Source organism: Mercenaria mercenaria, chromosome 11 (assembly GCF_021730395.1).
Source record: "Mercenaria mercenaria strain notata chromosome 11, MADL_Memer_1, whole genome shotgun sequence".
NCBI lineage: Eukaryota > Metazoa > Mollusca > Bivalvia > Venerida > Veneridae > Mercenaria > Mercenaria mercenaria.
In genome coordinates, this window is record NC_069371.1 from 51,991,602 (window position 1) to 52,017,870 (window position 26,269).

At 36.3% G+C, this 26,269-nt stretch overlaps 1 protein-coding gene across 1 annotated transcript in view; it reads left to right on the plus strand.

Moving 5' to 3' along the window:
• Positions 1-11,921: 11,921 nt before the first annotated feature.
• The window catches only part of LOC123532240 (golgin subfamily A member 4-like), a 49,758-nt gene continuing 35,410 nt past the window's right edge, over positions 11,922-26,269 (plus strand). The window contains exons 1-14 of the mRNA XM_045313630.2: positions 11,922-12,109; positions 13,976-14,176; positions 14,420-14,658; positions 15,548-15,617; positions 16,645-16,800; positions 17,457-17,591; positions 18,398-18,538; positions 20,349-20,453; positions 20,816-20,945; positions 21,267-21,445; positions 22,279-22,398; positions 22,780-22,893; positions 23,901-24,020; positions 24,560-24,820. Coding sequence (XP_045169565.2) covers positions 12,029-12,109; positions 13,976-14,176; positions 14,420-14,658; positions 15,548-15,617; positions 16,645-16,800; positions 17,457-17,591; positions 18,398-18,538; positions 20,349-20,453; positions 20,816-20,945; positions 21,267-21,445; positions 22,279-22,398; positions 22,780-22,893; positions 23,901-24,020; positions 24,560-24,820 — 2,052 coding nt within the window. The 5' untranslated portion in view covers positions 11,922-12,028. The remainder of the gene's footprint in view (positions 12,110-13,975; positions 14,177-14,419; positions 14,659-15,547; positions 15,618-16,644; positions 16,801-17,456; positions 17,592-18,397; positions 18,539-20,348; positions 20,454-20,815; positions 20,946-21,266; positions 21,446-22,278; positions 22,399-22,779; positions 22,894-23,900; positions 24,021-24,559; positions 24,821-26,269) is intronic.

Here is a 26,269-nt window from a genome sequence, read left to right on the forward strand (position 1 = left end):
TAATTTTACGTTACATCTGCATCATTAGAATGTCCAACAAGTATTACTATTGCCGACATATATGGAAAGATTTTCATATGAAATGTTTCACCATGCAATTTTCATGAATACGAGTAATATACTAGAGATAACGCAAGAAAGGCCCTAACAATTACTTAATGCTGAGAGAAAAGTGTCCTTGAAACTGCACAAACTTATTTATGTTTTATTCTTGTGTGTGTGTGTGTGTGTGTGTGTGTGTGTGTGTGTGTGTGCGCGCGCGCGTACGTGCGTGCGAGTGTGTGTGTGTGTGTGTGTTTTGTTGTTGTCTTTTTGATCGGGCGGGGTTTAACGTCTCACCAACACAATTATGGGCCATTTGGCAACTTTCCAGCTTTGATGTTGGAAAGAAGACCCTAGGTACCCCTCCGTGTATTATTTCATGGGGGGCAAGCACTTCAAAGTCAGCGATTTTAACGGCAACAGAGGCCCCTAAACTTATTTATGTTCCCAGCCGTATGTATGACATTGGGTTTAAGTCATGGGAAGGTCTGGAATGTCCACAGCATATGCAGACTGTTCCTAAAGAATCCTATTCAGACAGAACTATCTTTTGATAAATTGTGAGTAAGACTTTCTTGCACACTATATAACCTGCGTATAACAGAGCACAATTCATTGACAACACTAACGTTTTAGAACATTGTTCGAGAACTTAAAATGTACAACTCTCAGTTATGATTACAATGGCATGTTGTATCATGAATTCTGTTATTTTTACAGATATATAAGACAAGGGGCTTCCCTGGCTGAGTAGTCAAGGTTGCTCAATTTGGGTCACTTGCCACTCATAGCGTTAAATTTGAGAACCATAAAGGAAGCCACTATTCTGGCTTACGGAAGGTGTGTGGCCCTAGCAAAGTATCATTGGTCCTGAAATAATGATCAGAGTGGCATCTGTGGGTCTTTTTTTACCACTTAAAGCAACTTGAAATCAAAACATACGATATGATGAAGTATTTACCTATTCCTTTGCTGACACCAAGAAATGAACAAAACCACACAAATACTGAAACTATTTAGAACTATGTTTTATATCAAGAGAGATTGGACTATAATAGATCTATGATATCATATTTGACTTGGGGGAAAGCGGAATCAATACAGATTATCATACCACGTTACTATTCTTAAAATGCATTTACCAAAGTAATTTGAATTACGTTTTAAAACCTTTATTCTATATCCATGCGGGTTTTTCTCTGTTCAGTTAAATTGTTTATGTAAAATATAAACAGATAGTATAATGACACTATTAAAACTTTACCTGCATATAGCTGAATTTTTAATGTCGCCATAATTTGTATGGGATTAGACAAGGGCAAACTGATAACGCCACTTTCAGGTCGATTAACAAGGAAGAGCAGGAACTCATTTAATACTGGATGATACTAGTATTTATTGGCTTTGTTAGTGATCCTCTATGGGAAAATGTGTGGTCAGTATGATAAATGGGGGGGGGGGGGGGGGTGGGTGGGGGGGGGGGGGGGTGATGCATTGAACATCATGAGAGATCTGAAGAAAGATTTAATTGCGTCTGGGTTTTTTTTTTTGGTTTTTTTTTATGATTCTATAGAACAAACAGTCATCCGCGAAGATGAACACAGTCAGGCATGGCATTAATACAGACTTAAAAAAACAACAGCACACGGTATGAATGTTGGCCTTGTAGCACCACTGGCCCCATGTGGTTCTGGGACAATCTGTGTATGAAAAGAATTGGAACCACTGCCTTACCCTTGCATGACCGTAAGAGGCGACTAATAGGGTCTTAACACTTGGTTTTACAGTAACTCTGTGATTCCAGCAGGTATAAAAGTTTTGATTCCATACCTCATGTTTTTATTTCGATGTAAATGAGATGTGGATCCAAAATTTGTAGTCCTGTTTGGCGCCAGATAACCTATACTGTGTTGGTGCGCCGTAAAACCCAAATAAATAAATAAATCTAGCACCACTGACTAGGATCTATTTTTTTTTTTGTCAAAAAGTCTGAGCACATTATCAAGCGCCTTGCTAAACTAAAAAAAAAATGTTCCCCAACATAGAGACTGTCAGCTAAGTCTTGGACTGAAAGGATCAACTTGACTCGCAGGATCTCTGTTTACGAAAGTTGTATTGACCATCAGTGAGTATACCATGTCGACTTAGGTGAAAGATTACAAGAAATTTACAGCTAATAGATGTAAGCCATACTGGTCTAAAATTAGACGCTATACTTCTCTCCCCCAACCCCAAACTTTTCTTGAATTATGGAGTGATGAAAACTTTTTTCCATGCTGATTGTAACTTGTCGCAGTCTGATGAGGTCTGAAAAATAAGTGCTTGTGTATCTATAGCCTCTTTGAAGACACTCTTCAGCAGTATACCTGATATACTGTCGGGACCGGTTGTCATCTTTCAATAATTTCAGAAGTCCAAACCCACTGGAACCACATATCTGATTTTGCGATCACTATTTGATGGCCGCTGACACCACGTAAAGGGTGCAAACCTTTCACTTCACCAGGTGTAGTCTTTTGGTTGCAAATCTTAAATTTTATTAACCATATTTCGAAAATACACCATTTCTGGAAGACCGCAATTTTCAGAAGCTAAAATTAATTTTTTACTGGTTTCTTTCTTTCTTAAAGTGGTTTCCTCTTACACTATTTGCACCCCTCCCCCCAACCCCCATCCCCAGTCGATATCTAGTATCTAGTGTAGCGTGCACGGTCTAGCTCAGTATATTAAATATAATATAATTTTCCTATGGGCTTCCTTGCCGAATGATTGGAAAACAAATGATTCTTAAAATGATTGGTGAAATATAAAATAATTAATGCTAATCAATCTATCTCAATTTAACTGATGACGAGCACTCAAAATTAGTGGATGGGATCTCTTGTAGTATGGCGATTCACAACAAACTATGCCTGAGGTGAATACCATACATTAAGATTTTACCTAAATACCACCAGATGTCGAGTTCCTATCGTCGTGGAACTTAAACAAAACGCAATGTTTTGAGTAAGAACTCAGACTATGATAGGAGGTCAAGAACCCAATAGTATTTAGTAATATTTTATAATGTTTATTTTTCAACGAAGTTATTCTCTCGGTAGCTTGGCAGAATCTGATCACTTCGTGATGCTGCACTGATATTTATAACCTTTTACCCAACTGTAATTAATGAGCGCTCAATGATAATGACAAAATCAAGCTCATTAGTACAATGATCATCTAAGTGCGTAATTTGACTAATCTTTGTATATTTTCCATTATTAACGCCTTAATATATTGGTTTTATCGTAGTAGTAGATAGAACTTTCTCTCTTCTATGTATTCATGAAAGATTAATGTTTACTTAATTAAGTCTACTGAATTATGACGGCTCATCGGTGGGTCGAAAACGTGGTGCGAATATTTTAGGTACGAATCTTAAGGTATGTGACAACTAAATCAAATCAACATAGGTATCTCGCCACATTACTCCCTCCTCCAAATTCATGCGTCCCGCATGATATATATATACAAATATAACAATCGTCACACTAAACTTAATTAACATTTATAAAACAAAGTACACCACTATAAATATGAGACCATTATTTTAATGTTTCAACCTGAAACACAAACATAAACTGAAGCATTTATAGTTACTGTATTCAGAAAAGTTCATTTTTGTATTATCATTGTAACATTTGTTATAATACAAACCTGGCTAACAAAGCCATTTCATATATCTATTTTTTAAGACTTTCTTCAAGTATTTTTTACTACCAATTACTTCTCTACCAGCATTTTTATGGTGATCTCCCCATTCTGATTGATAGCAACATTTATATCTGAAGGCCTCACATGACCCTCGTCAACATAATTTCCTAGATTAAGATCAACCCCAGCTAATGATCGCTTTGCTGGACATAGAAGGTTTGATTCGTAATTAACCTCTCCTTCTTCAATAATAACAATATTCTGCCTCTTCTTACTTCCTTCATCACTTCGACAGATACTAACTTCAACCTTTCTTTGTCCTGAATTTTCATCTTCATTATCTGTATTCTCATCCACTGATTTCCCATTATCTACTTTCTCCGTATCATCAAAAGCACTCACCGTATAACATTTGCTTCCGTTCTCGGTATTATGATTTGCATCACATTTTTTTTCTTCATTGTCAATTTCACTGTCCTTAAAATCCAATTCTATATCTGGGTTCTTATCCCAGTCCTCTTTGTCACTATGCCTCTTCTCTATATATCCGGATCCATCTACTTTGTGTACAAACTTCATATGTTTCTTAAGATACGCATACTTTATCATAACTTTGTCACAGACTTTACATGTTCTTTCTAGTTTGTCCCTTCTATTACATTTTTCAACATGAGCTTCAATCCTCTCATTTTTTGTATGCTTGTCTTACATACAGGACATAAGGGTAAGAGTGGATTTATACGAACTGTAGACTTTACCTTTGGCATCTTGGACTTTAAATGAGAAAAGACATAGTCTTTAGCCCAAACCGGTTTCCTACGAGTTCTAGTGTTACTCTGGATGTCTGTCAAATCGTCATTTTTATCAATATCATCTGTACCCGGTAAATCTACATCTGAGTTTCTGCCAGTACTACCTTCATCATCATTATCTGCATCAAAATTTATCTCTGTTTCATCTAGTAAGATTTGGTTCTTACATTTTCTAACTCTATCACAATGAATGACTTGTGGAACCCGATTTCGTCCACAGTCAATATTATACTGAACTTGGGATAACTTCCCAAGCACTGTATAAGGACCTCGCCAGAAGGATGTGAACTTTGATGAAGTTCCAACCGTCTTTACTGGGAAATATACATATACCTTATCCCCTATCTGAAACTGTTCGAAAGAATTTCGTTTGTCATGCAATTGCTTCTGCCTATTTATTGCTTTTTCGGTGTTCTGCCTTACAATGTTATGAGCAGTTTCTAACCTTTCGCGCAACTCCCAGACCCATTCATGATCTGGTATTGGTTTGATACCTGATGGCATTTCAAATATCAAATCTAGTGGTGTAGATACTTCACGACCAAGCATAAGCATATTTGGACTCATCCCAGTTGTTTCGTGTTCAGCACTTCTATACGCCATCATCACATATGGTATTTGCTCATCCCAATTTCGATGATTCTCATTTACAAATGCACTTAACATCGTCGTTAGTGTTCTCTCTACCATTCCGTCTGACTGAGGATGATATGGCGTTGTTCGTGTCTTAACTATACCTAAAACCTCACAAATCTCCTTAAATAACTTTCCCTCAAACTGTCTGCCTTGGTCTGAGTGTATCTATGATGGTATTCCGAACCTAGTTATTACTTCTTGTACTAAAATTCTAGCAACAGTAGCAGCATCCATATTTCGCATTGGAAAGCATTCAGTCCATTTAGTGAAGTAATCAGCTATCACTAAAATATAACGATTTCCTTGTTCTGTCTCGGGCAACTCTCCAAGGATATCAATAGCTATCCTCCCCATAGGATAGCCACTCCTTACAACCTGCATTGGGGCTTGCTTGGTTTTGTTAGGTCCCTTGCGTTTCATGCATATCTCACATCCTGCAACGTACAACCGAACATCATTTTGCATGCCTGGCCAATAAAAGTTCTGTCTGATCTTTGAAAGAGTTTTTCTGATCCCTAAATGTCCGGCCGACCTTATGTCATGTGCACAGGTGAGCAATTTTCTTCTGTGAGATCTTCGCACTAATGACTGGTATCTTGATTGTTTAGTTTCTGTATCTTCCATATGTCTAACCAAAAGACCATCTTTCATTTCTAGTCTGTCAAACTGGTTCCACAAGGATTTTACAGTGTAGCCCTCTGCTCCAATTTCCTTGAAAAGAGGCTTTTTCTTTGAAGAGATCCATTCAATAACTGTACTTAGGTCGTTATCTTGTTTCTGTAACGTTTCTAGTGTATCTTCGTTTTTGGTTTATCTTGCCAATGAAAGCCGTCTGATTTATAGTTATAGGAACTGTATTTGTAGTTTGCATTTTCTCTGGATCACTTAAACCACACTATCGACATGGTATCCTACTAACGCCATCTGCGTTTCCATGCAATCTTCCTGGTCTATGTTCTACTTTCATTTGATATGATGACAAAACCTCCATCCAGCGAGCTACCTGACCCTCGGGATTCTTGAAATTCATCAGCCATCGTAACGATCCGTGATCTGTTCTGACCAGAAATTCACGACCATAAAGGTAGTGGCGAAAATATTTGATAAAATATACTACAGCTAACATCTCTTTCCTGGTCACACAATATTTTCGTTCCGACTTGTTAAGTGTTCTACTAGCATAAGCTATGACTCTTTCTTGTCCATCAATTTTCTGTGAAAGCACTGCTCCGATAGAATAATCACAAGCATCCGTGTCTAAGATGAATGGCAAAGAGAAGTCTGGATGCGCCAATATCGGAGCTGTGATCAACTTATTTTTTAGAGTTTTGAAACTTTCTTCGCAATCTGTATCCCTAGAAAAACGAGTATTTTTCTCTGTCAATCTTACAAGAGGTCTAGCTATCTGTGAGTATCCCAAGATGAATTTCCGATAGTATCCACAAAGTCCAAGAAACGAGCGCATTTCTGTAACATTGTGAGGAGTTGGCCATTGTTTGATGCATTCGATTTTCTTTGGGTCTGTTCCTACCCCATTTTCATTAATTATGTGTCCTAAAAACTCGACTTCCTTTTTAAATAGCTGACATTTCTTGGGTTTCATTTTAAGTCCAGCTTCTTCAAACCTTTCAAAAACTTGCTGTAAATTTTTGATCATATCTTCAAAGGTTTTACCAACTACAATAATGTCATCCAAGTAAACGAGGCATATTTTCCAATGAAGACCAGCCAACACATATTCCATCAAACGCTCAAAGGTGGCAGGCGAGTTGCAGAGACCAAAAGGCATCTTGTTAAACTCGAAAAGACCCTGCCTTGATGCAAACGCCGTCTTGTGTTTATCTTCATCCGCCATCTCTACTTGCCAGTATCCAGAAGCTAGATCCAGGCACGAAAACCACGAGGATCCAGCAAGCTGATCAAGGGACTCATCAATTCTGGGGAGTGGATACGCATCCTTGATCGTGGCTTCATTTAAACGACGATAATCAATACAAAACCTTCTAGATCCGTCCTTCTTCTTTACAAGAACTATCCCACTGGCCCATGGACTAGTTGAAGGTTGTATCACATCATCTTTTAGCATTTGGTCAATTTGTTTTTCAATTATCCTGCAAATGTACTGGTATCCTCCGAATCGGTTGTTTGATGGGCTGGGCATTGGCTGTTGGGATGTGATGCTTTATAATTCCGGTCCTACCTAAATAACTGTCAGATTTCGAAAAGATATGTGAATATCTTGTTAAAAGTTCTTTGACCTTTTGTTTCTTTTCGGTGGCCATCCCAGAAGTTGAACGTTCATATAGATTTTGAAGGTGCTCAGGAAGAATGTTGTTTTTATTATTGTGTGTCCCTTCTCCTTCTACCCTATCAATTTTGCATATAGTTGCGACATTAGTCCCAGGATAGAAGGTTTGTGGCTGCTTCGAAAAATTAGCAATTCTTACAGGAACCATTTTATCTGCTCGAACTAGAGTTCTTGCGACCATCCCCTGTCCTAGCTCCCTGAATGTATCACTGGCTTCAATAAGACCCCATCGTATCCTTTTAATACCTGATTCAGTCACCATCCCTTTGGTTATCATCTCAGTTTCAGCAGGTATCACAACTTGTTCTGATAAGACTATCCTAAAACACCCTATCTTGCCAGAACAGAATATGTTAAATGTTTGATCATGAAGTTTCATGGTATTGCTGACAACGTCTATGCTTACATCGTGATTCTGCATGAAATCGAGGCCAAGTACTACATCTATGTCGATTTCTGCAATGATAACATCAACTTTGCAATATTTATCACCAAACAAAATGGAAATCTCCGTTTTTCCTTTGATATTCAAGTAGTTTCCACTGGCGGATACAATCCGGGAGTCAAATGGTTGAACTGGACATTGTTGATCAATGACACTCCATAACTTCTCAGAAATGATTGTCAACGTGGCCCCTGTATCGATCAGACAATCAACTGACATCCCATTAATGCTAGCTGTAACGTATAAACCAGAAGATCGCACGCTCGTCCTCTTATAACTGTGTTCGGTATTCTTATCCTTCTTTTTGTCTGTCTCAGATCTTGTTTCTGAGATGCCTGACTTAGATTGATTATATGAGTCTTGTCTCAAATCCTTTGGAGGAGAGTTTTTAACTGTTGGGTTTGAAGGATGGTATCTTCTTGATCTATCATCATATCTGTATGGCCGAGGAGGTGGATGTCGGTATTGTCCTCGTTGAGCATTTCGTCGATCATAACCATAAGGTCTATGCATAGGCCTATTTACAGGCTTATTATATTGTCCTTGGCGTTTCAGACTATCTACACTATCTTTCAGATTTGAAACTACCTGTTTGAGATTTTCAATATCTTTTGACTGTCCCTCATTTACTGCAGTTCTAAGAATTCCTTGTTGCTTCTTTTCTGCACGATAGAATGCCTCCAGCTCCACCGCATGTCTGACGGCATCGTTTAGATCCGTAGGCCTGGCCTGCTTAATCTTGAGACGCATTTCTGAAATCACAAGGGCGTCGATGAATTGTTCCTTAGCCAGGGTCTCACGAACGTCGGCTGGGGCATTAGGATAGGCCAAGTTAGCTAGACGTCGGATATCCTGTCCCAGTCCGGCCATAGACTCTGTAGCTTTCTGTTGTCTGTCTCTCAACTGAACCCTATATAACTCGGTTTGATTTCTCGGTGAAAACCTATCTTCTAAAGCTCTTATGAATTCATGATAATCCGTGGTCTTTGAATTAAGGTTGCCAAAAACTCCCTGAGCTTGTCCTCGTAGTGATACGGATAGATACAAGCCTTTCTTGTTATCATCCCAGCCATTTAAAGTAGCACATGCATCAAAGTGTGCCTTATAATCTGTCCATGCACTTGTCCCGTCGTATTTGGCTGGCTTCACCAAAGTCGTCTTACTGGAGCTTGATATTTTTGTATCATCACTTGAATCTAAAGTTTGCTTATCCTCAATTTTTGGTGGATGGTCAACCTTTTTTATGCGCTCCGTCACAAATCTATCTGGTTTTAATGACTCTTCTTTATCTTCTGATGTAGGTGTTTCCGGTAACAGATGTCTAGGCTTCAATGGTCCTTTATGTATCGTAGATAACCCTTCATCAGGTCTACCTGGTGGTATCATTTCAAAGACATACTTTTTATCACGCTGTATTGGGGTTGAGGTGCCAATATCACTCAAGGTCTTATCTATTTCTTGTTGTAACTTTGAAATCTCTCGTTCAAGTATCAAAATCCTATTTTGTCTCCTCAACCTCTCAACCTCTTCAACCATGGTTTCGTCGTGATGAGGCAACCCAAAAGTGTGCTCAGCCATCTTTTAGCGCGGATAAGATAGCCTATATGAAGCTATGAATATGTCCCCCGTTGGGCGCCAAATTTTGTATCGTGCACGGTCTAGCTCAGTATATTAAATATAATATAATTTTCCTATGGGCTTCCTTGCCGAATGATTGGAAAACAAATGATTCTTAAAATGATTGGTGAAATATAAAATAATTAATGCTAATCAATCTATCTCAATTTAACTGATGACGAGCACTCAAAATTAGTGGATGGGATCTCTTGTAGTATGGCGATTCACAACAAACTATGCCTGAGGTGAATACCATACATTAAGATTTTACCTAAATACCACCAGATGTCGTGTTCCTATCGTCGTGGAACTTAAACAAAACGCAATGTTTTGAGTAAGAACTCAGACTATGATAGGAGGTCAAGAACCCAATAGTATTTAGTAATATTTTATAATGTTTATTTTTCAACGAAGTTATTCTCTCGGTAGCTTGGCAGAATCTGATCACTTCGTGATGCTGCACTGATATTTATAACCTTTTACCCAACTGTAATTAATGAGCGCTCAATGATAATGACAAAATCAAGCTAATTAGTACAATGATCATCTAATTGCGTAATTTGACTAATCTTTGTATATTTCCATTATTAACGCCTTAATGTATTGGTTTTATCGTAGTAGTAGATAGAACGTTCTCTCTTCTATGTATTCATGAAAGATTAATGTTTACTTAATTAAGTCTACTGAATTATGACGGCTCATCGGTGGGTCGAAAACTTGGTGCGAATATTTTAAGTACGAATCTTAAGGTATGTGACTACTAAATCAAATCAACATAGGTATCTCGCCACACTAGTATTAAAGTTAAAGTCGCCAACAATCCATATGTAGTTCTTGGGTTGACTATTTATCAATTGTTCTACCTGTAAGCAAAATTTTGTCAGTATAGTCTGGGTCATTGTTAGTCAGTCTGTATCAATACTCGTCCAACCGGATGGACACTTATGTAATTAGTGTAATTGAAAGTTATACCTGTATATTTGTTTTTTGAAATAGTTTAATTGTCAGGCTTATATTCCGACGAAATAATTAAGTAGCAATTAAGGCTAAAGTCAAAGCTAGGATCCTTGATTTTATCATTTTTTAACTGTCGGAAGTTTATATTCACTACTTCAGATGACGTTTGAAATACCTCTTCTCCCAGCGTACAGTCTACTGGGCAAATTTGTGGTTCAAAATTTTACAATGGAAGTATTTCATACAAGAAAAACATTTTGCAGGAATACTTCCAAAACACTTATACACTAAGAACAATGCTGTTTCTTTAAAACGCCCTGAATGTAACTTATTTTCAATTTTTCTCGAGCTTCACATGTTGTCCTCAACGACGCATTGTTTGGGATTTATCATTTATCTATGATAGAATTTGCGAAGTTGGTAATTGATGCTGCAAGGCTGGTTTGGCCTGCTTTATTTTTAGGGCGTGGGAGATTGAATCAACACCAGTTGCCTTTTTTGCGGTTTTAATAGACTTGTTAACACATTTTATGTGACATGGGAGAAATTAAAGTTTGACGTATTGTGATTTGACGCTGGAGTGCTCCATATTAACTGATGTGTTACTTTCAGTTCCTATACTTTTATTGATTGATTGATTTGTTTATTTGTTTGCTGAAACGGTTGAATCTCTCAGATACTATGTTTTGGTTAGAAATCAGAGTACTCTTTTCATTGTTTTTAAGGATTTTTTAACTGTCCGATTTCTGTGTAGTCTTTTGGAACAGAATGTATTTGTTAATGGGTCAGATTTTTTTTAAATTTTGATTCCCCGTCACACCTTTCCTTAACATTTATCATTTATTTGTTTGAATTCCCTTTTTACCTAAACATTAGATTTCGGAGTTTAGTGTTTTTTAATCAATTATCGTTAGTTTTTTCCTATAAATATTCATTAACCTTTTCTTTTTTAATGGATTATTTTGTGGCACTGAGAAATTATGAAAAGGGTATTAATTCTCTTGAGCTTTTTCATTTCTACAGGGCATACATGCTCAACATTTACTTGTTTTAACAAGTGCTCATTGTCCCAATGAATTCATCTATATATAATTGTAATAATTACATTTACTACTTTATCCGTGTGGAATGTTGTAATGTAAGAGATAGTTCCACTGGGGACAAAATTATCGTTTTCAATTTCATTTCATTCTAATTATTCTGTGAATGGACCATCAGGGGATATCACGGATTGGAGCTAAGGAAAATGTCCTAACTGGCTATCACTGCAACATGATGTCTTTAATTCTTAACGTTATAAACAAAGAAGGAAGTGATTTAGTACTATGTAACCTAACAACACTTTTTTTGTGGATCCGCATTTTTATTAGTAGTTCGTGTTGTAAACGTAGGTAAGACGTGTCGAGCATGCGCAACGAGAAGAAGCTGACATTTCCGGTTGCAGACACCTGTAAATTTCACATAAAATATGAAATTAACTCCAATATTCGCTTTCTAGATACGTGCATATGCTAAAATATGTTCAAGAATTTGAGAAAAAAGCTTGAGCAAGGTGTCAACCAAACCCCTTTGAAAGGAGCACTAGCATCGGCTTCTAAGGTAGCGAAACCTGTCTTCCTGAAAAGTAAACAAACGGCCAACATCATGCATGTCATGTGTACTTGGTTAAAAATTATAATTCAGAGGTCTATATACTGTTTTGGATCTCACAGCAAAAACAAACTCCATATTGAAAACTAACAAGAATCATGTTGCCCCAGATTTCATCAAAAAAAAGGAAGTGTCTAGCCGTCCGGTAACCTGCGTTCTAGCTGTCCGGTTACCGGACGACTAGCATAACCGATGGCTAGCAAATCCTCAGGGAATTTTCTAGCCGTCAGGTAATTGATTTCTTAATGAATATTTAATGATTTTATATAGTTTTAAATGTTATTTACTTAACAGGCTGGTCACATTGCCCGATCGGGCTTTAGGCATAAAAACTAATGTTTCTTGAAAAATAATGAAGATATTTCTTTCAAACTTGGTCCATTAATTAAGCATAACATATGACGCATACTATGGTAGAAATAACATTGTTGCCTTCAGTTTTTTTAGAATTATTTCCCTTTTTCAGAATTTTATGATGCATAATTTTTGTAGTCCAAACAAATTATGTTTTAATGAAATGTTTGAAACAGAAAAGGGATCAATGTGTTTCTATTGCTCAAAACTTGTGCGCCAATACCTTTATTCTATGTATTTAAGGTTAATACTTTTGTTTCTAGTGCAGATGTATGAACAATTTTTTTATAACTAACATTTTTTTATAATGTTGTTAGTGAAAGCACAGTAAAATATATACATTCATGTACTAGCGCAATAATTAAGAGCATTAGAAAGCCATTGAACCCTTTTTTGTTTTAAACTTAGCATTAGAACATGTCTTTGTTGGACTTTAAAAATTATGCATCATAAAAATCTGAAAAGGGGAAATAATTCTACCAAAACTGAAGGCAACCAAGTTATTTTTATTTTAATTTATGTCATATGAAATGCTTAATAAATGGACCAAGTTTGAAAGAAATATCTTTACTAATTTTCAAGAAAAATTAGTTTTTATGTCGAAAGCCCGATCGGGCAATGATACCAGCCTGCTTAAGATATCAATACTTATCTGATTTTTCAGTCAATAGAACGAATGAGATCGTGTTTGTATACAAATCCGTTGATATTCTATTTTTAGAAATGATAAAACATTGATCGCCAAACATCCATGTTATTTTGTAAAAGAATAAGTTTTTTTGCAAATGACAAATGAAGCAAAAGTTTCAGAACACATTCACCTGAAACCTCAAAACTGTCAGTTGGCATGACAGTCATGCCATTTATTTTACATTAGTATCCTTATTTACTCCACACGTGTGTCAGTAGTATTTCTATTTTCTGCCATAAGTTAAATGAATACCGACACACGTTATTTGTACCTATAAATATTATTATTATACCTTAATTCCGTGTTTCTAACTTCATCTATACTTGTAATTGAATGAATCACACATAATATATTCAGCATAATAATTAAGTCTTTATAATCGCATGTTCGAATCCTGGCTTGTGCTGAACATCCAGAAAATTACCTAGGAATGTGATACATGAAGGAAAAAAAAAAAATTGATAATTTTCAACATTATTTAATGTTTGTACCTATGCCAAGTATTTACAAACAAAACAAAATAACTTAAAAATTGAATTAATCTATACTTCTAAAATGCAAACAAGACGCAAGATGGGTGAAACACCCCTAATGCATCGCCTAAGCTCGTCCCCAAGACACATTACATTGTTTGAATGTAAGTATTTTTATCGCCTAATTACCATGAACATGGATGAAAAAAGCATAAATGTAAAATAAGTGATTATAACACTTTAGTATTTAGTAAATTCTTTATTGAAATGTCCATTCAAATATGGTTATATTTCTAGCTTTTAGATGAAAAGCCACCAGAAAATCCTCCATTAGCGGAGAGCACGCCAAAGAAACAAGGAGCGAATGAAGATGGAAACCAATCCAATGCTTCAGATGTGTCAGGCTACGCGACTGCTAACCAGTCACTGGAAGGAAGTCCAGCCACAATACCAGTTGGTCAGTTGATAGATATACCACTACAAGACACTAGTAGTGAGGTACAAACTCCGTTTTTTGTTTTTTTAAGCAGATTGTGTAGTATACGTCTGAAAGACAAAAATCTAGCACAGTGTTAACTAAATAACTTGTAGAGTATTTGACAAAAAATTGACAAATTAGGTTAGATCACCTTAGTATAATAAATGCTATATATATGCAATAATTTGAGACTTTAATTACCTGGCAGTGAAATCAATACCCGGTAGTCACCAAGTCTATTTATTTATTACTTTGTGTTTCAGTCTTCAGCGAGCAACCTCCCAGGTGATGTTACACCTCGTGCCTCACGTTCAAGAACATCCTCCATCAGTTCTGTGACCAGTGACAGCTCATTCTTTACCAATGTTAGTTTTCCACAGCACCATTACTCGCTTCCCTCCGACATGGAGTCAGAAATGGACGAGTCTGGGACAGATCTCAACACGGTCAGTAAGGAGGATCTCTACCATTATATACAGAAATACCAGAAGAGGGCCACAAGGTAAATGTTTATGGTATATTTTTTTTAAAAAAGGAACTTGTGTTGATGAGATGTGCAGAACTTTGCTTTGTAGTAACACATTTTCACCTTGGTTATATAATCTGAGACCAGATGTTGTACTCTCTATGACCTGTAAAAGAGAGAGTTTGGCTAACAGCCCAGTAACAAAACAGAGACACAAATCTCTAAACTCCAGTATTTGATAGATGTTTTTGGGCTGAGACTTCAAATTGACTAGTAGCATATTTGCATTAAGTGACTGGTCTCCAGACAGCTGTATAAGCTTGGAGCCACAAAAACTTTTGACTTCTACAGTTCAGCTGCAGTTTAGAATGTCATTAACAGTTTGTAATGACAGGAAGAGGTTTTAATTGGTACTGATAAAAATCTTGGAATAAATCGGTAAAATAATTAACAATCAGTCGTTTTGTCCATTCTGTATTTATTAAAAACTTGTTATGATAATTTAGCATACATACATGTATTTACATTTACAGTATTGTAACAGTATGAAAAATATTTTTTAAGGTTTAACTCAAATAGATAGTCCTTTGAAAGAAAACAAACATTATACTCGGCTTTTGACATATTAAGTGAATTCCCTGTAAGGCTTTTTAAAAATCATAGCAAGGTTTAAGATAACAAATGACATAACTTTTGTTTTCCAATAGGGCTATACTAGATGTGACATAAATGCTGTGTCCAGTAATACAATTATATTTGGATTATAATAAATGTATATCCGTAACTGTAAAGAAAGTTCGGAAAACATTCGTAATATGGATCAATGTAAGTGATGCAGAAATAAGTAACTGTAATAAAAATCGTAATATAAGAAAAACATAAACATACAGTTATCTGTATTATCAAAAAAAAATCCTTTTCACAGGTATAAATCCAAGTTTATGGAGCTTGTCACAGTTTATAAAGATATGGTTCAGGAGAGAGATAAATTCAAGGTAAATTTATATAGTGAATTGTTAAAAGATTCTGTAATTTCCAGATTCAAAAGGTTTTGAAAATTCAAGTTTTGTGAAACATCTAAATCCATGGCATACATTTTCAAAATTTAAGCACTTTATTTTAGTATTAATAATGAATGCAGGCTAGTGATTCAGTGGCTTGCAGGCAGTATCTATTAATATTATAAAAACGAAAAATTCAAGATGTTGGTCATCAAAATGTTTATATTTAAATACACCTATGAAATGGTATGTATTATCTGGTCACCTGCATGCCGGTGGCCTACACTAAAGTTGTCCACTCTCTAACTTGAGCATTCCTTATCTTGTAACAAATTTGGTCTCAAAGTTTATTGGAATTATATCTTTGCTAGGTTTGACAACCAGCTGGTTATCCTAGAGGCTCTTGAGTTACAGAGTTATGGCCCTTGAAAAATTTGTGAAACTGTCTTAACTTGAGTACAGGTAGTTCTTACCCAGTGTTCGCCATTCTTGGTCACCATGTTTATTGGCAGGGTATTTAGGATGACTTTGATAACCAGTTGGATATTTCCAGATGCTAAGCAATATTCCTTTGCTGTCCCTCTACCAAATTCATTCAGATCAGTCTATTTTGTTAAAAAAAATATGGCAGCCGGTGGGCAGAGCTTGTTTCTACACTTAAACTTTAAAAATCTCTTCTGAAATCAATGGCCAATTTCAACCTAATTTTACAATGGTGTTCCTTATAATTGCTACCAAATTACTCCAAGTTACTTTGATTTGTCGAAAAACGTAACCACCAAGGGGTGTGGCTATTTGTCTCTGTATAGTTTTATGGAAACTTTGAAAATCTTCTTATGAAATCGCTAGCCCAGTTTCAGAATAATTTCTCAGCAATGTTCCTTGAGAGACCCTTTACCAAAATTGTTCAATCCAGTTGTGAAACTTATCTAGGGCCATCATGGCCCTGTTGTGTCATGTTTTTAACAGATGTTTTGATCTAGTTAAAGACAAGTGCCTTTAAGATTTAGTTTGCTTTCAGAACACATTAACACAGTCGCAGGACCGTGCATTCCGTCGTATCTCCGAGTTGAAAGAACAGATACAGCTAGATCAGAAAGCCAAAAAAGATCTTGAAGAAAATTACAACTTTGTCATTGATGAAAAGGGAGAATTCATAAAGGTTTTACAAAAACAGGTAAGTCTTGTTCTAACATGTAGGTTTAACATTACAGGCAAGGATGAGCTTACAGGTTTTTTTCTGTAATGTAGAAGTTTACATTTTTCAGCCTCTTGATTTTGCATTTCAGTAGATTATTAAAAGCAAAGGTATCATTAGATATTTTTTCTAGATTTGATAATTTATAGTTTAATGTTGCCCCATAGCTCAGAATTTATTTTCTTAGTCTGAAACAGCCACTGTTGATCTTCCTCAGTTCAAATTATGAGATTTAACACAAGTTTTTTATTTGTTTCATTGACTAGTTTGATACAAATCCATGTTGACACTTGCAATTTGTCAACATATATACAGTCAGTAATTAACAGTGTTATAAAAAAAAAATTGGGCGACCTGAATTTCGTTTTGATGTAATTTTAGATTTGAGCGAAGTCGGGAGTTCCAAAACAACTATTTTGCTCAAGTGGAGCCGAGACTGATTGAATATTTTACAGCCTGTTTAGTTAGTTGAAATGGAAATCGAGGGTTTTTTAAACAGGTGTTGTAGGTTTTAATCCCAGGCAAGGTGTCTGTTCTCTGATTGACTGAAAGCAGATATTTCATATTTCTTTATACAAAGCTTATAACCTTTTTATCACATACATTTCTACACATGTTTGATTATCATGTGACAGGTGCAGCTGTTGAAGGAGGGTAAGGATATTCCTCCAGATTTACAGGAGAAAATACTGGCTGGTAAGGAGGAGACACAAGAACAGTCAGAGAAGATGACACAGATGCAAGCAGAAGTGAATTCCCTGAAAGAAAAGGTAACTACCTGTTTCATGTTTACTATATCATTTATATCCAGGCTAAATGAAGTTAAGGAGTATATAGGAGTTATCTAACAGTTGCTACATTGGCCAGTAGCCTAAAATTTGCTTCTGAAACTGTTTCAGCACTTTTAAAGGGGGCTACAGTGAAACTTCAAACATTTTTCAAAGGTCAATCATAGCAGTGCAGTTAAGAGCTCTTATTTCCTCAACAATACATCTAAGGTGATTAGCTCTCCACCTCTGATTCACGTAGGAAAGTTGTCAGTAGCTGGCAGAAAACAAGTTAGTGCTGGTACATAATTCTGGAAGGCGGCCATGGTTGTCAGTCTAAAGGTCCAGGGTTCGAATCTCAGTCCAGGCGCTGGAAATTTCCGAGTTGCTCTTAAGTTCTCCCAATTTACTAAAAGGCCAGTACTGGTTCTTCCCAGGAAAGAACTTTCTGCGTTTATGGTTGCCACACACTGGACACATTAGGGAACCAGAATGTCTATACATAAGTTAGTTGGACAGGCCTGTATCTGATGGATTCCTCTATTTCTGTTCAAGGGGCTTTCTCTTGCACTGTCCTTCTGGTCAGATCGGTCTGTGCCTGTAATAGTAGAGGATGAATTTGGCACCAAGAGTGCCTTTGAATGTGATTATAATAAAACGAGGACTATATAAATCTGGTACAATACATGTATATATAGGTCAACTTCCTGCTGAGTGAAACTAACATACTATTGAAAAATGGCCTTAAAACCAATAAAACAAACAAATGTAAAACATCATTAACTGTGTTATTTTATGCACTATTTAAGTTGAAACATCAAGATGGTTTACTACAGCGGTGTAAAGAAATCATTAAGTCGAGCAAAGAGAAATATTCCCAGCTGTCAGAGGAGAAGACTGAAGTGGAGAAACAACTGGAAGACACAAACATGGAACTTGTAAAATTAAAGGTAAGGCTTTTCTAAAAGGAGAATATTCAACCTATGGCAACATTTCTTTTTAAAAAGAGCTTGGTATGAAAATAAAAGTGGCAAATCATTACGAAAATCAGACAACAAATAAAAAAGGTGTAGCCATTTGAGTGTTAAACATGTAATTGAAAGCGCATTCAGTTTGGGCCCAGTGACATCATAGTTGTTTCCATTTATGAGCAATGTATGTAATGCTACCCAAAATGGCTGCTGTTTAAATTGATAAAATAGTCCCTGTGGTTAAAGTGGATCACTGCATATGTCCAGTTAAACAGGCTTGATCATTTTTTGATTTGAAAATAGTTGAAACCAGAATTTTTGTCTGTACAACATTTGCAGGACTTCAAGTTAATCCACCCTTGTGTTTCTTGATCACATAATGAAAGCATTGCAGACCTGAACATTGGTCCACAGCCTGCATGCACTATTTCTTCACAGGCAGGTGCCTGGGTAGCACCACAGACCTTCCATAAGCCAGCTGGATGGCTTCCTCACATAAAGAATTAAACGCCCTGAGTGAGGCTCTGGGCAAGTGGTTTGAAGTCAGCACCCTTAACCTCTTGGCCCAGGAAGGACCTGGTTTTTGACAGAAATGAAACAACACTTCTTGGTTTTTACCTCGTCTGATTTTTGGAAAAAAAATGATGAGTTATTGTCATCACTTGAGCGGTTGTCGGCGTCGGCGTTGCCTGGTTAAGTTTTATTTTTAGGTCAGCTTTTCTCCTAAACTATCAAAGCTATTGCTTTGAAACTTGGAATACTTGTTCACCATCATAAGCTGACCCTGTATAGCAAGAAACATAACTCCATCTTGCTTTTTGCAAGATTTATGGCCCCTTTTGTACTTAGAAAATATCAGATTTCTTGGTTAAGTTTTATGTTTAGGTGAACTTTTCTCCTAAACTATCAAAGCTATTGCTTTGAAACTTGAAATACTTGTTTAACATCATAAGCAGACCCTGTACATCAAGAAACATAACTCCATCTTGCTTTTTGCAAGATTTATTGCCCCTTTTGGACTTAGAAAATCAGTTTTCTTGGTTAAGTTTTATGTTTACGTCAGCTTTTATCCTAAACTATCAAAGCTATTGCTTTAAAACTTGCAACACTTGTTCACCATCATAAGTTGACCCTGTACAGCAAGAAACATAACTCTGTCCTGCTTTTTGCAAGATTTATGACCCTTTTGGACTTAGAAAATATCAGATTTCTTGGTTAAGTTTTATGTTTAGGTCAACTTTTTCTCTTAAACTATCAAAGCTATTGCTTTGAAACTTGCAACACTTGTTCACCATCATAAGCTGACCCTGTACAGCAAGCAACATAACTCCATCCTGCTTTTGCAATAATTATTGCCCCTTTTGGACTTAGAAAATCATTTTCTTGGTTGAGTATTATGTTAAAGTCAACTTTTCTCATAAACTATCAAAGCTATTGCTTTAAAACTTGCAACAGTTTTTCACCATCATAAGTGGACACTGTACATCAAGAAACATAACTCTATCCTGCTTTTTGCAAGAATGATGGCCCTTTTTAGACTTAGAAAATCATGGGTAGGACAATATTTCTATTACACAAAAAAAATCAGATGAGCGTCAGCACCCACAAGGCGGTGCTCTTGTTTGAAGTTGATGCTTTCAAATGAACAAAAGAAAACTGAAATGTTTACAATGTCTACTCATTGGGTGTTAAAGAAACAAACTGATAAATTGTTGAAAATGTATTGCATTCATTGTTATGGTTTTGGTGATACAGGATTAAAATAGGAACAGTACTTACTATATTTCAGGGCAGTGCATCACCAGATACTGTATCAAAACTGCAAAACCAGATCAAACAGGCAAGACAGGTTATAGAACAGTTGGAGACAGACAGAGAGATAGCCATTGCTGAGGTAAGTTATAGAACATCTTGAGACAGAGAGACAAAAAGATACTAGTAGCTGTTACTGAACACAATAAAATTGTTCGGACGTTTTGCTAATTTTATCATAATACCAAAGACTGGTAAATTTTTTATAATTCTGTCTAATAAGATTTCACATTACATACACATTAACAATTCATATTGGCCATTTTTCTGGAATAATAGGTATACCACAAGACTGATCTTGTTTGGGCAAACTTTTGGTCCTATCATGTCAGAATTTATTAACGGTAAAAAGTCCTCACTCACCCTGCACTGCCCCTTCTTTAGCACTAGTGTTTAATTCTTGTACTAGATTAGCAATAAAAATGTACACAATATTTTTTCTAGGTAAAGCAGCAAGTTCACGAAGAGATGGAGAGAAAAGATCAGGAGTTATCTGAAGTAAGGTCACAGACACATGGTATGGTTGAAGAAAACAAAGATCTCAAGGAAAAGATTGAAAAACTTGAAAAGGCTTGTAAGTGTAATTTCATAATTTGTTTGTAATTAGTAAATATGAACTCATGGGTTGCCAGGGTAGCACACTAGAGGACAAGACTTTTAAATGGGTCAGATGTTTGAATCCTTGACGAGGTGTATGATATCCTTGACAAAAAGGTCATTGACCTGTACGTCTGAATCATGTGGGGAAGCTGTCAGTTACTTCCAGAGAGAAATATCAATAAAGATTCCAGGAGCACTGGTTAGGTTAAACTGACTGCCATTTATAGCTGAAATACTGTTGATAAGTGGCATTAGACTCGTGCCAACTAAACGTTTTGTTTCTTTTATTTTGCAGCTGCTGATCAACTTGAAAAATCAAGAGAAATAATAAAGCGATTGAAAGAAGACAGGAAGAGATTGATAGATGAATATGAGGGAAAACTTAGAGGGAGAGAAGAACAAATGGAAACAGAGAAAGAAAGCCTCGTTCAGGAAATATCACGAGGAAAATCAGCAGCAGTTACGTTGATGCAGGTGGGCATATGATACAAAATACTTAGAAAACAAGTTTTATTGAATAAATCTGATAAGCTGCAGTAGGTCACTTTTTACAGTTAGATGAGAATGTCTACCATATCCTGAATTTCTGTTTTCCTGTATTTTTGAGAGGTTTAATATATTCATATATTCCGCTATTTTTGTATATAAACAGTTTCTTACAAGAGGGAAAGAGAGGTATTGTCAGTTTTTGTTGCTCTCTTTAACTTGCTCAACAAAGAACAAGAGTACATGTATTTTCATTTCATCCAGATGAAAAGAAAATTGAACTTTAAAATTGCCATTTGGATTTAAAAGCGACACAAAATGCTCTTATTATTGACAAGAGTCGGTTTAGTGTTGTCAGTTCATGCCCTGTTTAATTTAAATTGGTCAGTCATGTGTATAAGTATTTGTATATCTTTGACAAAATTCCTTTGTATTTTTCATAGCAATTTATATTTTTTTGTGGAAAGCTAGTTAATGGTCAGCAGAATCCTTGAAAAATCTTGAGAATGTATGCAAAAGTTGGATCCAAGGGTGTAAAACTGAGATTAGAGACCAGTCTCAAAGCTATAAGTTTCAAATTTTGTTTGAAACAACCAGTCGGATGCTGAAGTTTTTTTAGACTGATCCTATAACTTAGTTTTATAACCTGAGACCTCATTCCATTTTCATTTTAGAGTAGACGCAGTGGTCCAATGGTAACACTGTCTGACTACGAAACCAGGACTTGTGAGTTCCAGCCCCCACTCATCCAACTAAAAAATACTAACATTGGCTACTATAAATAAGCTAACAAACAACAAACATTTTCATTTGAATTGTAGGAGCAGGCAAGCAAGCAAACTGAAGAAAAGGTGAATGAGGCTCTAATAGAGAGGGACGAAGTTTGGCAGAAAAAAATGTCAGACCAGGAGATGGCACATCAAGAAATTGTCATGACTAAAGTAAGTGTTCTAATAGTTTTCTGGCTCATCTGGTTACTGCATTAGGTTGAGCACAACACTGAAATGAGAGATTGTAAAGATTTTTTTTTTTCAATACAAGTTGTTTGTTTTCTGAGATGAGTTTGATTGAAATGATGTGTTGAAGTCAGTAGCCTCCCATCTTAAAAATTGTCAGATACTTACAAAAATCATCTATTATTCAACTGTTCCAAAAACATGTCAAAGTATGGTAAGTGGGAGCAAGTTTTTCTTCATGCTGGCCAAATTTCAGGGCTGTAAATTACAGGTAAATCATTAGTCGGAGACCAGTAAATGCGGACTCGGACTATTAAAGTCAACAAGTAAAAACCTGAATTTGAAAATGTTTATTTTCTGTTTAAGGAGAGAGAATTGCAGCAGTTGCAGGCCAGATTAGATGAAGAAGTAGGAAAGTTAAAAGCTGAAAATGAACATTCTGTAAAATCAATTCAAGAGGAAACCAGAAACAAACTACAGGTACGGTAATTGAAAGTTTATTGATTAAATTATGTTAAGGTGTTCATGTGTGGGTAAACCCTGTCGAATGGCGCACAATTTAAATAAAGCCTGAATAGGGATGTGTGTAAAATATGTGCATTAAAAGCGGGTTTACACATGCATGAACAACAGAAAAACATAATTTAATCATATTTCCAAGTAAACGTTTTTCCACAATTTTTCATCTTTTAATGATTTTGTTGTCAAGAAATTTCAAAAACAGTTTTTTATCCGATTTTGAATCAAAACCTTGATCATTGTATAGGAAATAATCTAAAGAAAATGAGTACTCACAAGTTTGTTTAGAAATAAGAAAGTTATGATTTATTAAATATTTTTCCTATGGGATTTGGCATTCATGCAGTGCTGAAATACATGTATAAATACAAAATAGATGCAAAGAGTTCATTGATTTGTGAACATTTGGGCTAAGTTAATCAAATTACACGAATTAATAGATATTGGGATTATAGCGGTGAATGCAATTGTTCATCACTTTGTTACATAGTGTTTATACTCATTTAAGTAACAATGGAACCTTGAAACTCTTGCATACCCATGTTTAAACTTGGTTAATGAAAAATCTTTTAAGAAGAACTTTCTGAAGCATAGAATGCAACCAAGCAAAATAATAGCAAACTCAGTTTGATTGAGTCTGTTCATGAAAGGGAATGAAAAGTGCAACACCTCTCACACCCATTAGCACCAGCTTAAGTGGAATCCTTTTACAAAGATATTGAATGAATCCCAAAGGACAAGAAAAATATTACAGCAATTAAACCTTAAATATCTTACATAAACATGTTCACACTCAGTTAAGTTACGATGGAACTTTAAAAGCTTCAATAACTTTTCTACAAATAATTTGTAGATAAAAATTCATTTAGATTTTAGAAAAAAGATTTAAAAGTGACATTTTCTGTACCTAAAATTTATGTGTGAAAAACTGTAAGAACTGTAACTGAAAGGATTTATGTTGCCCACAGGAGAAGGAGCATGAGATGCAGCTTGCTATGGAGGAGAGAGACCTGCACAAAATGGCCACCCTGTCTCAGCAGGACACATTGAGAGACGAGCTACATGTCCAGTTAGAACAGCTGCAGAAGGTACAACACTTACTCTCATTTTGTTACTATTTATAGAATCCTGGGATATTAAACCTACCAGTTTCATAATTCAAGGATCTGATTTGTTGTTTGAAATTGACCAATGGTTAAACTGGTCTCCAAATTCTGTTTTATAACCTGAGGCTGAGGATCCATTTTTCTTTTAATACAACATCTTGGGTTCTTTTTTCCACATGATGCTTTGAAAATTAAGTATTAATATTGAAAGGATTGTTTGACATTGAAAATAAATGAAAATTTTATGTTGAACTTCTGATATTGGTCTTCTTCAGATGTAAAGTTGAAACACAATGTCTCGAACTTGCTTGTCTCAAAATTCCAGTTATCTCAAAGACGTTTTCAAGTCCGGTCCCAAAAACACTTGCACAAAATGTCATTTTAAGTCAAATTTTTGTTTTCCCGATGTAAAACTCTCGATCCCTTTGAATTCAAGATGTCAAGTTTCAGCTGTACATGAAGTATTTAAATGAAAATAAGATAGTAGGATGTCAATATACAACTTTACATATTTTGAATAGGAAAAGTCTGAACTAGAAACACTGGTACACCAAATGCAAGTGGAGGCAGACAACCAGAAACAAGAATTTGAGAAGCAGTTGCACGACCTGCATGACAAGGCCGGCCAACAAGTGTCAGAGTTGACCACAGATCACGAGCGATACGTGGCAGAAATCTTGACACAGCATGAGAAGAGTATGCAAGAAAAAACTGATGATTTGGTTGACAAGCATGCAGCTCAGATTGCCGATCTCATACGTAAACATGACGATCAAATGCATGTATGTTCTTTGAACGGTTTACTGGTTTATTTTATTAATCCCCCGCCGTGGCGGAGGGATTATAGGAATGGTCTGCTTCTGTCCGTCCTTTCGTCCGTCTTTCCGTCCTTCCGTCCGTAACAAAATCGTGTCCGGTCTATATCTCCTAAACCCCTTGAAGGATTTTCATGAAACTTGGGTGAAATGATCACCTCATTAAGACGATGTGCAGAACCCGTGAGTCAGCCTTGTCTGTTCAAGGTCAAGGTCACAACTCAAGGTCAAAGGTTTGAGCCTGCCATTTTGTGTCCGCTCTATATCTCCTAAACCCCTTGAAGGAATTTTATAAAACTTGGGTCAAATGATCACCTCATCAAGACGATGTGCAGAACCCATGAGTCAGCCATGCCGGCTCAAGGTCAAGGTCACAACTCAAGGTCAAAGGTTTGAGCCTTCCATTTTGTGTCTGCTCTATATCTCTTAAACCCCTTGAAGGAATTTTATAAAACTTGGGTCAAATGATCACATCATCAAGACGATGTGCAGAACCCATGAGTCAGTCATGCCGGCTCAAGGTCAAGGTCACAACTTAGGGTCAAAGGTTTGAGCCTTCCATTTTGTGTCCGCTCTATATCTCCTAAACCCCTTGAAGGATTTTCATCAAACTTGGGTCAAACGATCACCTCATCAAGGCGATGTGCAGAACTTATGAGTCAGCCATGTCGGCTCAAGGTCAAGGTCACAACTGTAGGTCAAAGGTTTGAGCCTTCCATTTCGTGTCCGCTCTATATCTCCTAAACCCCTTGAAGGAATTTTATAAAACTTGGGTCAGTTGATTACCTCATCAGAACGATGTGTAGAAATTATGAGTCAACCATGCCAGCTCAAGGTCAAGGTCACAACTAAGGGTCGAAAGTTTGAGCCTTCCATGTATCTCCTTAACCCCTTGAAGGATTTTCATCAAACTTGGGTCAAATGATCACCTCATCAAGAACTCATGAGTCAGCCATGTCAACTCAAGGTCAAGGTCACAACTGAAGGTCAATGGTTTCAGCTCTGTATCTCCTAAACCCCTTGAAGGATTTTCATGAAACTTTGGTCAAATGATCACCTCATCAAGATGTTGTGCAGAATTCATGAGTCAGCCATGTCAGTTCAAGGTCAAGGTCACAGCTAAAATCAAAGGTTTTACCCTTTCACTATCCATAGCAGTGGTGGGGGATTTAGCTGTCATTCAGACTGCCTTGTTGAGAGTTACAATTCCATTTTTACAAAGAGTATTTCAGTTATATACAAGATTAAGATTTTGACTAGTTGTTTCCTCTCTGTCAAGATTTGGACACTGTTTCGTTTAATTTTTGTCAAAATTTGGACTTGAGGTTGCTTAGTTGCTGGCAAGTTTTAGACTCATTGTGTACTTTCTGTTAAGGTTTTGACTCTGTTTACTTCAAATATACATAAATCCATACA